The sequence below is a fragment of the Ahaetulla prasina genome, chromosome 6, assembly GCF_028640845.1.
Source record: "Ahaetulla prasina isolate Xishuangbanna chromosome 6, ASM2864084v1, whole genome shotgun sequence".
NCBI lineage: Eukaryota > Metazoa > Chordata > Lepidosauria > Squamata > Colubridae > Ahaetulla > Ahaetulla prasina.
The window spans coordinates 79202636-79215254 of NC_080544.1; the positions used below are offsets into that span (position 1 = coordinate 79202636).

General features: G+C 35.9%; 1 protein-coding gene across 3 annotated transcripts in view; it reads right to left on the reverse strand.

The window, feature by feature from the left end:
• Positions 1–3974: 3974 nt before the first annotated feature.
• The window catches only part of SLC9A9 (solute carrier family 9 member A9), a 260366-nt gene continuing 251721 nt past the window's right edge, over positions 3975–12619 (reverse strand). The window contains exons 15-17 of one of the 3 annotated variants that reach the window (XR_009155753.1): positions 10545–10650; positions 6042–8224; positions 3975–5791 (exon numbers count right to left, since the gene is read on the reverse strand). Coding sequence is in view for 1 of the 3 variants with exons in the window: in XM_058188448.1 (XP_058044431.1) it covers positions 8003–8224; positions 10545–10650 (328 nt within the window). In the remaining 2 variants the exon portion in view is untranslated. Of the gene's footprint in view, positions 8225–10544; positions 10651–12619 lie in introns of all 3 variants that reach the window. The other 2 variants (XR_009155752.1, XM_058188448.1) reach the window with 2 other exon arrangements.

Sequence of the window (12619 nt, forward strand, 5' to 3'; positions counted from 1 at the left end):
TTTGATTTTGTGTGTGTGTTACTTCTCTCTAAGTTGCTCCCAATAATATGGTTTGTTTGGTTTTGGCTTAGCATGTTAAGTTTATTTAATAAATCCTGGCTTAGCATAAGTTCCATGACAGAGTTGCACAGATGGCAGTGCCTAGGGACAGATGAATATAAGGGTTCATCTCTGAATCTAACGCTCTCTAACAACTAAACACCAAATCATGAGCAGTGCTTTTGCAGTAGTATATTTATTACTGAGAAATGACAAAAACAGAATCCAGCAAATCTTATGTAGCGAAGCAGTTACATCAACTGAATCTGTACCGAATCCAAATTTCTATAAACTCAGAAGAGGTGCTTATTTTGTTGGTATACTAATGGATTATCTGTGGTGGAAATTAATTAGGATTTGGTGCTGTCCAATACTGTAAGCTTACTGGTAAAGAGCTCAGCTACACCCTTGTCCTGACCCTTCCTTACCCCTTTTTTGGTGGAGGTGGTAGTGGTGTCTCTTTTGCTGGCAAGTCTGTATTTACTAGGAAGATTTTGCCACAAGGGGAAAATGTTTCAGTTATCAGAAATCTACATGACCACTTAGAATTTTTCCTGATGTGCATCACTTCAGGACATAAATATATGACCTGTTTTGGTTTCAGGATAGCATTTTGAAAGACTCAAGTGTCAGCTGCAAAAATAGGGATTATCGTCTAAACATGAAAGTCAGCTTTGCCTTCTGTTGCAGCCTTTATTAAATATTTTTAAATAGCTAATAAAAGAATAATAAAGGGCCTACATGATGGAACCCTTCAGGGTATCCTATGATTGCTTTGCAATAAAACTAATTAGAATGTTTTACAAGATAAGAGTACCAAGTGAAAGTTCTGGTTTGCAGGGACTGTATGTACAGTGTCAGGAATCTTCATAAGAAGGATTCACATTTTTCCCCAAACTGCTTTAAAATTATAAGATTTAAAACAGGTTTTCGAGGTTTCACTGAGTTTACACTTCCAAAGAGAAATTTACTGCTAACCCCCAAAATCCTTTTGCTGTGCTGTTGCATACGCCACTTTGTGATCATGTGAACTGAAGAAAATGATGACAGGTAGTCCTCAACTTACGACCACAATTGAGTCCATAATTTATATTGCTAAGCAAGACATTTATTGAGTAGGTTTTGCCTCATTTTATGACTTTTCTTGCTGCAGTTGTTAAGTGAATCACTGCAGTTGTTAAGTAAATCTTACTTCGCTATTGGCTTTGCTTATCTGAAGGCCACAAAAGGTGATCACATGACCCCGGGACACTGCAGCCACCATAAATGTGAAACAGCTGCTAAGCATCCAAATTTTAATCACGTGACCATTAGGATGCTGCAACAGTTGTAAATGTGAAAAATGGTCATAAGTTACTTTTTTCAGTGCTATTGTAACTTTGAATGAATGATTGTAAGTCGAAGATTACCTGTTGCATCCTTTCATTGGTCTTGCGCTTTCCTACTGGAAATCTGTTTGGGTTGGGTGCATGGAAAATGGTGCATAAATAGCCACTAGGCACAGAGAGGAAAAAACTGGAATCACTCACAAGGACATTTATTTTTACTTCCTGCTCAAACTTAAGTTGCTGTGCTGCACTGAGATCTGAAATCAAAATTATGATCCATTAACAGCTTTTTAAAAGATTTTAGAAGCTGTAGCCTAACGTATCTGGAACCACCTAATTGGGGAAGCCTGATCTGTAATGTCCATTTCCACACTGGTGATTTATAGATCTTAAGATGTTACCAGACTATTTGGTATGGCTATATGAAACCTGTCTTTATTGGTGATATATTGCTGTAGTGACAGCTGGAAATTACTATAGATTCCTACTATTGAAATGACTAATTCTGTAATAATTTAATAAAGAAAAAGTCATCCATTATGGTCCACTAGTCATATAATTTCATCGCTAGACTGCTCTCTCTAGCCTGTGCTTGTATTTTAATTATGTAGCCAAAGGACAATTATTAGTATCAATCTGAGAATTTTGGATTATGATTTACAGCCATCCTATCCCAGTCTATGTTTTAAAATATGGAACGTCCTAATCCTTCTTAGTTACTTTTGGTTACTTAGTTACTTTTATTTTTCTTAGTAGAAAAGAATCCATAAATTTATGTGAGATTTCAGAGAGTAGGTAAAAATTGACTGCTGTTATCCCTGAGTTGTTACAGGTTTTCCAAGGTTCTGTTCTTCAGAAGGCAGAGGTCCACTGGTTGAAGGTGTGCTTAAGGAAATAGTTTGCGATGGTTGCTGGTGAGCTATCTTCTCTGCCATCTGGTATCCATAACCCCCACTCGCCCAGATATTTGTATCATAGTTCATGTGTGCAACTGCTATTTGAACTTTGATTTTCCTTACATTTTGTGAAATGTCATAGGTAAAGGTAAAGGTTTCCCTTGCACATACGTGCTAGTCGTTGCCGACTCTAGGGGGCGGTGCTCATCTCCGTTTCAAAGCCGAAGAGCCAGCGCTGTCGAAGACGTCTCCGTGGTCATGTGGCCGGCATGACTCAACGCCAAAGGCACACAGAACGCTGTTACCTTCCCACCAAGGTGGTCCCTATTTTTTCTACTTTCATTTTTACGTGCTTTCGAAACTGCTAGGTTGGCAGAAGCTGGGACAAGTAACGGGAGCTCACCCCGTTACACGGCAGCACTAGGGATTCGAACCGCTGAGCTGCCGACCTTTCAATCGACAAGCTCAACATCCTAGCCCCTGAGCCCTTATGAAATGTCATAAGAAAGTGCTATTACAGGGAAGATCTTAATTTCATATTTTATGTTGAAAATGTTGTGGCTGCATATGATGGATTTCCACTGTCTAAAAAACTTCAGAGCAGACAATAGCTGTCAACTATCTTATACCTTGCAAGGTAGGATTTTCCAGTATAGGGCTAATTTTGTCAAGATACTTCAATAGGGGGATTCTTCTTTGGCTGGTGTCTCATGTGCCAGGAGTATTAACTTTAACAATTGTAAGAAATCCTTCGTGCTATTGTAATTCTATTCTAGGTATTTAGCAATAAGTATATGAAAACCCATGAGTGGGTGGTGGAAGGGTAAATCTAGTCATGTGATGCTTTACCTATATAATTAGCATCTTTTCTTCCCAAGATGTTGAGAGATTATTAGCTTTCTGATAATTATCTGCAGAATTCACAGCTTGTAATAACGGTGAAGGCTTGTCAAATATAGCTCTATATGCTTCAAAACTAATTTTAAAAAGGACTTGGATCTTGTACTAATGCAACATTTCCCTTTTTAAAAAAAATAAATAAATAAAATCTGACATTTTTCAGGCTTCTACCCAAAAGATATTGCACCTTTAAGGAATCCACTCCTTAAAGTTAGTGCATCTCTTAGAGCAGTGCCACCTTTTTTCAAAGTTGTATAGAAACCTAGAAAATGTCAGGATTTTAGAATAATAAGAATCATAGGGTAGGAAGTGATCTTTGACGTCTTCTAATCCAAGGCAGGAGTATTTATACCATTTCGGACAAAGGTTTGTCCAATCTTTTCTTGTATTGGTACAGGGATAAAATTAAAACAACAACAACCCTGTGCAGTATAGTGATTAAGATGTTGAATACAGAGTAGGAGACCAGATAAAGGTCCTTCCTTAGAGATGGAAACCATCTGAGTGACTTTGGGCCTGTTGTTCTCTCTCATCCCTAGATTGCAAAATTGAAGAGCATCTATCAACCTGCACTGAACCAGTGTGGAAGATTATAATGCAGAAGCTTTAGGAATGAGTCATTTATCTTACAGTAGATTGATTTGGGCTGATATTAAAATCTCTCTATCCATCCAAAAAATGCCTCTTAATGTTATTCTGGGTTATTATGGCTGGGAAGGTGGAAAGTCAAGTAGTGTAATGGGAATTAGGACAGAAAATGAGTTTGTGCTTTCTGTTCTTGTTAAAAATTGAGTTCCTGAGTGAGGAGCTATGCAAAATTTATTTGAGATGAAGATAGAAAATCATGGGCGAGAGAAATACCATTTCATTCTGTTCACTTAATTGCAGTACATCAAAGTTAACAAAATTTGGAACATTTCAGCCTAATATTTTTCTCTTTTGGTTAGGAGTTATCTATAAACTGTATCTAACACAATGCTCTTTGAGCAATGTTTACAGAACAACAAAACATAATCCAATCATTCTTAATTCTTATACTGAGATACAATCCCTGTATTGAGGTATGTTTGACCTTTTAATTGTACATTTAAAAGGAATTCTGTATGGACTTGCAGTTTTTTGGTAAGATTGTTTATCTGTTCATTTATTTATTATATAGTATAAACATTCCTTCCTTTCCTGAAGCACCCAGCAAGCAGTCTCGCCTTATTCTTGTGGCTTAAATCCCATAAGTATTCTGACACATCAACCGTTCATTTCTTTCTTGCTTCTTCTGCCGAAACAGCCAGGTATAGTCCAGAAAATGGTAAATATAAACAGACTTTTTCATTAGGATTAATTTTCAGAATAGGAAAAATATATTTTTCATTGTAGGAAGTAAGCTCCTTTAAAAGAGTCTGATTCATGTGTTTGAAAGAGAATTAAATAAAACATGTCAGTTTTTGATCTTAGGATTCCTGCTTTCAATTTATGATTAACATGATTGCTGTACTATCGCATTCAATGGCAATTGATTAAATGTGATAGTACAGCAAGACTGGAAAAAAAAGGGTTAAAACTTGATTACATATACGTTTTTGTTGCCATTTTCATTGATGATGGAATCAAACTTTATTACTTTTACAATCATTCACTGTTTACTAAGAAGTCCTGGCATGTAGTCATTTCTAAAGTTGGGAGCTTTGGTTCCATAAACTTCAACACTTAACATATGCAACAATAACTTTTTCACAGCTGTTTAATAAGTAACTTCATGCTGCATTCCTGAGATGAGATAGTGTCTCTGTGGAAATGCATTATGTAATATGAGGGTTAAACATGTGACAAGGACATTCTTGCAAGAACCATCCTATAAATATCCTGCATGTAAACTGGTCTCTAATGAACCTTGTGATATTGAATTTGCCCAAATATACCATCCAAAATGTGAAAAACTATAGATGAGATTGATAGTTGAACGTGCTGAATTTCTGCTTGAATCCATGTTCTCGCTATTTTAACCTTCAGTAGACAAGCTGAATAAACAGCTTAGTTGAAAAGATGAACCTATAGAGTTATTTATCCTTCAGTTCACAGATTTCAATTGCCATTTCTTGGCATAGACTAAAAAGTATGTGAGATCACTATTATTAAGTATTAGCTAGCTCAGTGTTTCTCAGTCTTGGCATCTATAAGATGCTTGGACTTCAACTCCCAGAGGTCCTCAGTTAGCATGCTCGCTGGGGTATTCTGGGAATTGAAGTCCATACATCATAAAGTCACTAAAGTTGAGAAACACTAAGCTAGAGACTATCTTAGGGAAGGAATCTTATGTGCTGTAGTCATTAATTTCAAGTGCATGCCAAAAACTACATGCAGCATTTAGGCAATTTATCTAAAAGTTAGACATGTCATATTCTATGCTAGAATGCAAGTGCACCATTTAAGTGTGCAGTCCTATGAAATTTTAAGCCCTGTTTGCTATAACTTTGCCTTTTCTACCTTCTAGATATGTGACAGTGGACAAGGTGGTTTCCATGGAGACGGATATATAAATACGTACCTCTTTGGCATGTATTTGTGGTATTCAGTACGAGACTGTCAAATGCTTCATGCTAGTTGGTGTATAAGTGCTGAAGAATCCATGTGCTGATATTGAATAAAAGGAGAAACAATTTCTCATAATTTATGAGAAATTGTAATGAAGCAGCAATGTTGAGGCATGTGATACAGTACATGAGGTCAGTTCTAATCATACCGTTTAGCCTAAAATATTTCACATTAAAATACTCAAAATATAGTTACAAAGTGGCAATTGTCCTCATTTTACTAAAGTCATGTATATGATCAAAAATCTTACAGGTGACATACAGCATGAAAGATGAAGGCCATAACTTACATGGATTCTTGGCATTTCTCAACTCTTGGCTTCTGGTTTTGTAAAATCTATTTGAAACATGAGTTTTGAAGTATCTGAATAAATATGCTGTATGAACCAAAATATTAGAACAATGCAATAATTGATCTTACGTATTACTGTTATAGACTTTCTTTTTAAGTGGAAGGACAGAAATAGTAGTCGATCTTGGATGGCAACAAATCACATGCTCCCAGGACTCAAACAATGGAAACCTTGATGCACTGACCAGCAGTTCTTCCTAAATTTTTCTACAGACCTTCTGTAATTCTGAAACCATTTTCTATTTTAGCAGATACTGAGTTAATACTGTGTCAAAATTGGTTTGTCAATAATCAGAAAGATTTCTTTTTGTCAAGGTGATGTTTGCTTTTCCATTTCATTCTTAGTATGGGCTGGAATTATTCAGGCAGTTTTTTGAGCTTAATTTATTGTTAATTTATTGTTATGAAATGGTTGATGGTATAGCTTTCTGGTAGACATCTCTTATCTTTTTGTAGCTCTCTTGGCTGGTCATGCTTATTAATCTGAAAAAGTTCTTGTTGGAGAGATAAATGTGCAAGGAAAAATAAGAATTCTCACACCTTCATTTCCACCACCGGACCACTAAAATACATGCAAGAATCCCGTTTCATCTATCCATGAGCATTTACTGGAACTGCAAACATTTAAAAGAAATTTTTCCCCATCAGACTGCATGAGGATAGCTAAATTACCCAGAATATATGCTAAATGCAACACTATACTGAGCATTAAGCTAGAAATGTGGTATGGTCATGGATGGCTGCAGAAGGCAGTAACTCAGAAATAAAATATACATTACATGCAAAATATTTCACTTTCAATTAGTTTCCAGGCAGGACTGAAGCACTTAAAAGCTCTTGGCAGTTTAAGAAGCAACTGGAGTAAAGGGCTAACTATAAGGCAGTTTGTATTTGGATACGAAAGGATTGCAAGTGCAACCAGGAGATTCTGTCCATACTGGAGCTCTTTAAGAGGTCAGTCTCTAATATATAAAGATACAGAGCACAGCCTTCAGGGGAAAAGGGCTGTCATCAACTTTCCTGAAACTATAAGTACTTGTGTTTATAATGGATGATTTAGCCGACATTTCCCTCCCTGTAAACATACAAAGTAATTCTCTCTCTCTCATTTCTTACTGTAAATGAGCAGAAATATAGCAGACATTTTAGAAATCTTGAATGTGATACTTATGTTCTCTGTCCTGCCAGATTCTAGGTATAAGCACAAAATATCAGGAAATCTGAGGAAAGTCAACACACAGTATTTGCATTAGGATCTGTTTCATAGGAGTGGCAGCAAATGGATTGGTAGGCGGGAGTAAAATTGCTATTTATACTAACAATCATGCTCTATTATGGTCTCTGTTATTGATATGTTTAAATCTCAGCAGCTCAAATATTAACAAGCAGTTCTGGTGGACCACTTGCTGCCAGACTACCCTACAGTAGGGGAAAATATTATTTTACCACTTGCTGGAATCATGGCAAATCATGGCAAATTATCGCAAAGGCTCTATATGGGAAGAGAGAAACAATACTGATATATCTGTGATTTTGGAAGCATGTACTAGTTCACTAAATTCTCATTGTCTCTCTTCCTGAATAATTAGGAAAAAAACCCATTCAAAAGGTTTTGAGCATGTGCAAACAAGCATGATCCAGCCCACAAGCATGTATGCAATGTCCCAATAATAGACAGGTGATGCCTTTGTTTCCATTGTTAAAATGACCACTATCAGAAAAATTAAAGTAGTAATAGAATGATTATGACTTATTAAAAATTATCATTCTTCTGAACTCTAGGGTGAGATTCAGCAAGGTCTTGCTTCTTTTCTGTTTATGTCCTTCTTGCGAATGTTGAAAAATAAATGTACTTTTCTCCTGCTCCTAATATTTGTAGTATATATTTTCTAATGGCTATCAGGCTGAGGAAGCAAACTCAGATTGATCTGAAGCAGGTTTGGAGTGAACCTCATATCCTCCTAAGCCAAGATCACCATCATAGATGTTTTCTTTGCCAGCAGGATGAGAGGACTCTGTTCTGTTCTCGGTTGGCACAGGAAAGTGGTCTGAAGCGTCATAATTCAGGGTCAGTTCATCATTATTGACAATAAAGTCCCCATCTTCATCCTTCAGTTGCTCCTAGGCGTTTTTGTGATAAAGAATAGAGAAACCAAAGAAATAATGTTTGCTTATTAATGGCACAAATGTGAAACAATTCTCTAGATTAAATATCCCTTTCTTAAGTTTATAACAACATATAGAATTTTAATGTTATTTAAAAAATAATTATTTACTTCATATACATGAATTTTTATTTTTTAAATTTATAATGCATGTATCTCACTATCAAGTGACAATTTTTATAAATTGTTCGCTGAAGTTAGGACCTTCCCGTCCCTGACTACACTTGTGTCTGTATATAACGTTCAGAGATATGTAGAAATCACAGATTCCATCTTTGAGTCTAATTTGAAAAGATCTTGGTAAGATTACTTGTCTGCTAAAAACTTTATGTTCCTTCCACATAATGTACTGTTTGAAAGAGAAAGTTAGAGAAATACTGTCAGATAAAGATAGCTGCTAATATGGAAAGCCGGAGGAAGAGTGACAAAATTTAGTTTGGCTTGGGCCATCTCTGTTACATATGTTGGCCCATTCCAGGGGTGGGTTTCACTTACCTTTGCTACCAGTTCGCTCATGCCACATCTGTGCATGCTCAGAAGCTTCTGCGCATGCACAGACCATATTTGATGATGTCCAGGCAGGTGGGAGGAGCCTCCCGCTGCCACCGCTACCGGTTTGCCTGAACTGGGACGAACTGGTAGCAACCCACCACTAGCCCATTCAATATGAGGTTTCTAGAGATTATTCTGGGGATAATATGGCTGTTGACTGAAAAATATTGCCCCTATTGAAGAAGTAAAAGGGTGACTCCTGCATAAAAGGGATCTAACTAATCATTTCGCAATGTTGAATCTCCAATGATTTGGAATATATCAGGGGTGAAATCCAGCCAGTTTTATCCTGCTTAGGCGAACCGGTAGCGGTGTCTGCAGGAGGCTCTGGGACATCATCACATCACTTTTTTGCAATATTTTAAGCCTCTGTGCATGCACAGAAGACTTTGTGCTTGCATAGATGACGGCACACATACACTGGCGAAACAGTAGGGAAGGTAAGTAAATTTCACCCTTGGGATATATGCAAATCACGCTGCCTTTCTTACTGAAGTACATAGGGAAGATTTAAATCCAGGAACTCTATATACACACTGGTAAAAAAAATACACATCTCACATAAATATATATTACATTCTGAGTACAAGATATAATGTTATGGCTAATTCAAACTAGTAAGTGTGTGAGCTTGTTGGGGCTGTCCTGATTGATGGAGTGGCAGACAGAAGATTTCATAAATTAGGAATACCTTACTTCACTGGGCAGCCTTCCCCAGCTGATGACCTGCAAGGTTTCCTAGGTTGGGCAAGGATGGTTTCTACTTTACAAAAATCCAAACTTACTCCACACATCAGGTATGGTTTAAGGCTTGGCAGGTAAAAGATTGATGTTAAATTCGTCTGCCAATCTTGCTTTTCAAAAGAATATTTAACCCGTGTTTAAAAACAACTCTAAAAGCACCTGATGGGAACAAGACGGTGCTGGATGCAAGCTTTTCTACTACACTGAACATTCATCTCCACGGGTGTCAGCTGTTTTTCACATTATTTTTAAAATGGTACACTACTGGAAAAACCTAGAGTTCAAACCATTATTTTAAAAGTTACCATATCTTGATGACTTGAACTTGATCTGAAGAAGACTTTAATTGTAAAATAATTAGTTAGTTTATATGTGTCGTAATATATTTCTATTCTGAATGCCTCTTTAATTCAGTTTGAAAATACCAGGTTTGTCATGCAAGATGACCAGAAGATCCAGAATCAGAACTAAATCTTTTAGTCTAGAGGATGACAGAGGAAATATCCCATATGATATTAATTGGACGACGGTGCTGGATGCAAGCTTTTCTACTACACTGAACATTCATCTCCATGGGTGTCAGCTGTTTTTCACATTATTTTTAAAATGGTACACTACTGGAAAAACCTAGAGTTCAAACCATTATTTTAAAAGTTACCATATCTTGATGACTTGAACTTGATCTGAAGAAGACTTTAATTGTAAAATAATTAAATAGTTAGTTTATATGTGTCGTAATATATTTCTATTCTGAATGCCTCTTTAATTCAGTTTGAAAATACCAGGTTTGTCATGCAAGATGACCAGAAGATCCAGAATCAGAACTAAATCTTTTAGTCTAGAGGATGACAGAGGAAATATCCCATATGATATTAATTGGACGACCAAACTCCAGGTGTCAACATCACATATAGTGAAAGCTATATAATAAATCCTGTCAAAAATATCAAAAAATTGTGCACATGAAATTGTATACTTACCTCATAGGCTCGGGGGCTAGTCAGCAACCTGGCTACAGGATTACACCATTCTGGTAAAGTGGTAGTAAGTGGTGGGCCAGCATGGGTGAGGATTGGCTTTAAATATCTGGGAAATCTGTTAAGGTCTGTTTCCATACATATGCACATTGCTGATATGCTGATTCTATTTAGGCCATGCAATCATAGCAATGCATAAATATATAATAATAATGTCATGTATAAAACATCAGACATGGAGAGTTATCATTAACATTAAAAAAAGGGAAATAGCATATTGTGCTCTAATTTTATAGGCTATGCTAGATATATTTTTTGCTTTTGCTGGAGGGTTTATTTCAGCTGTATTTTGATTTATTTACAAGCTATACAAATCAATCAAATAAAACAAATTACTAAAAATGTCTATTGTGAACTTAGAATGATGGAAAAATAGAGTACTTCTGTGAACCAATATCTTCAATGTTCATCGTCATTGTAACAGAAGAATAGCATAAAACATCTAGAATTATTCTTCTTCTTCTTCTTCTTCTTCTTCTTCTTCTTCTTCTTCTTCTTCTTCTTCTTCTTCTTCTTCTTCTTCTTCTTCTTCTTCTTCTTCTTCTCCTCCTCCTCCTCCTCCTCCTCCTCCTCCTCCTCCTCCTCCTCCTCCTCGTGAGTAGTGACTAAGGCTACTATTTTTCTCTGCAGATCGACTCAAGATATATTATAATAACATTATCCAGATAAACTATTGAAAAATAAATCACAATAAATCACTATATTATTGCACATGAGTAGTGGATTCATTAACAATACCAAAAAGTATCCTATGAGTGAACATTCTCATATTTTCTATAATTAAATATTAATTTTCTTTGCTTCTGTTTCTTCTTTCTCTCCTTTTCTGATTGTGGAGCAGTACTGAACTGATGATGATGATGGTGGTGGTGATGATGATGATGGAGGATTCTCCTAATAGGATTGCTAATAAAATGAAAGATCTGTAATTCCTGGCTGTTTCTATAAATTGGATAATTGGATTATTCAATCAGTAATTAACTGTACTTCCCTGGAGTCTTGGGCAGCATTTTTTTCAATCTCTATATATGAGACTTTAGCAGAAATATTGAGTGTTGATCTAAGAGATAACAGGAGAAGATTTTTCTCCTGTTATTACGGCATATGTATTAGTCCAAATACCTGGTGCAGGAATTGTTCAATAAGTAAAATAAGATGAAAATTATCGCTTGATATTTTATTTATGTATTTGTTACTTTTATTTATAGCCCATCTCACTTTGCATGGTGTAGGTACTAAAAGGCACAAATTTAAGCTATTGCTTGTTGGTCTAACTCTAATATGCCACCATTAACAAGTCTGGAGTATCAAGCAACACTGGGAATTTATGAAGTCCAAAACTCTGTGCAGAAATATTATTAGAAAATAGGTGCAATCCCAGACAGGTTACGTACTATATAGAACAAAGTAGTTGGGTGTATTATTTTCATCTTCAAAATGCCTTCAAACGATGCACCATAGAAACCTGCATGCTAGTCCTGAATGCCACTGAAGATGCAATTTTTCTGAACCATTTTGCATAAAATAAGCAAATAGCTTGTAATAGCCACAAATCTTCCTATTCAGCAAATCAATAATCCTTTTTTCTTATCGTAAGGCACACGCACTTTATAAAATCTTAAGCAACTTTATAGCTGGAATGGAGCATGAGTGTTAATTCATTTTTTAATGGAATTCAACACATTTATTTTATACTTCATACTGCAGTGCTTCTCTATGTGAAATTATGTAAATATGAAAGAAACAGGCTTAGACTTTTGCACCTGACTTTCTAATCTTTTCATCGAAAATGATTGATCTGTATGAAAGAAAATCTGCTCAACTTCAGCAATTATATCAATCTCCTATCTATCAAAAAAAATTCTTGCTAAGATTACTTATAATGGGTAATAGTCTCTGCCGCTTTTCCATGATACTATTTTACTTATACCGGGGAAGCTAGTTGTGAATTACTTGCCTATTCCATAAAAAATATTATTGAAAAAATATTTCAATAACATGTTGATAACATGATAACA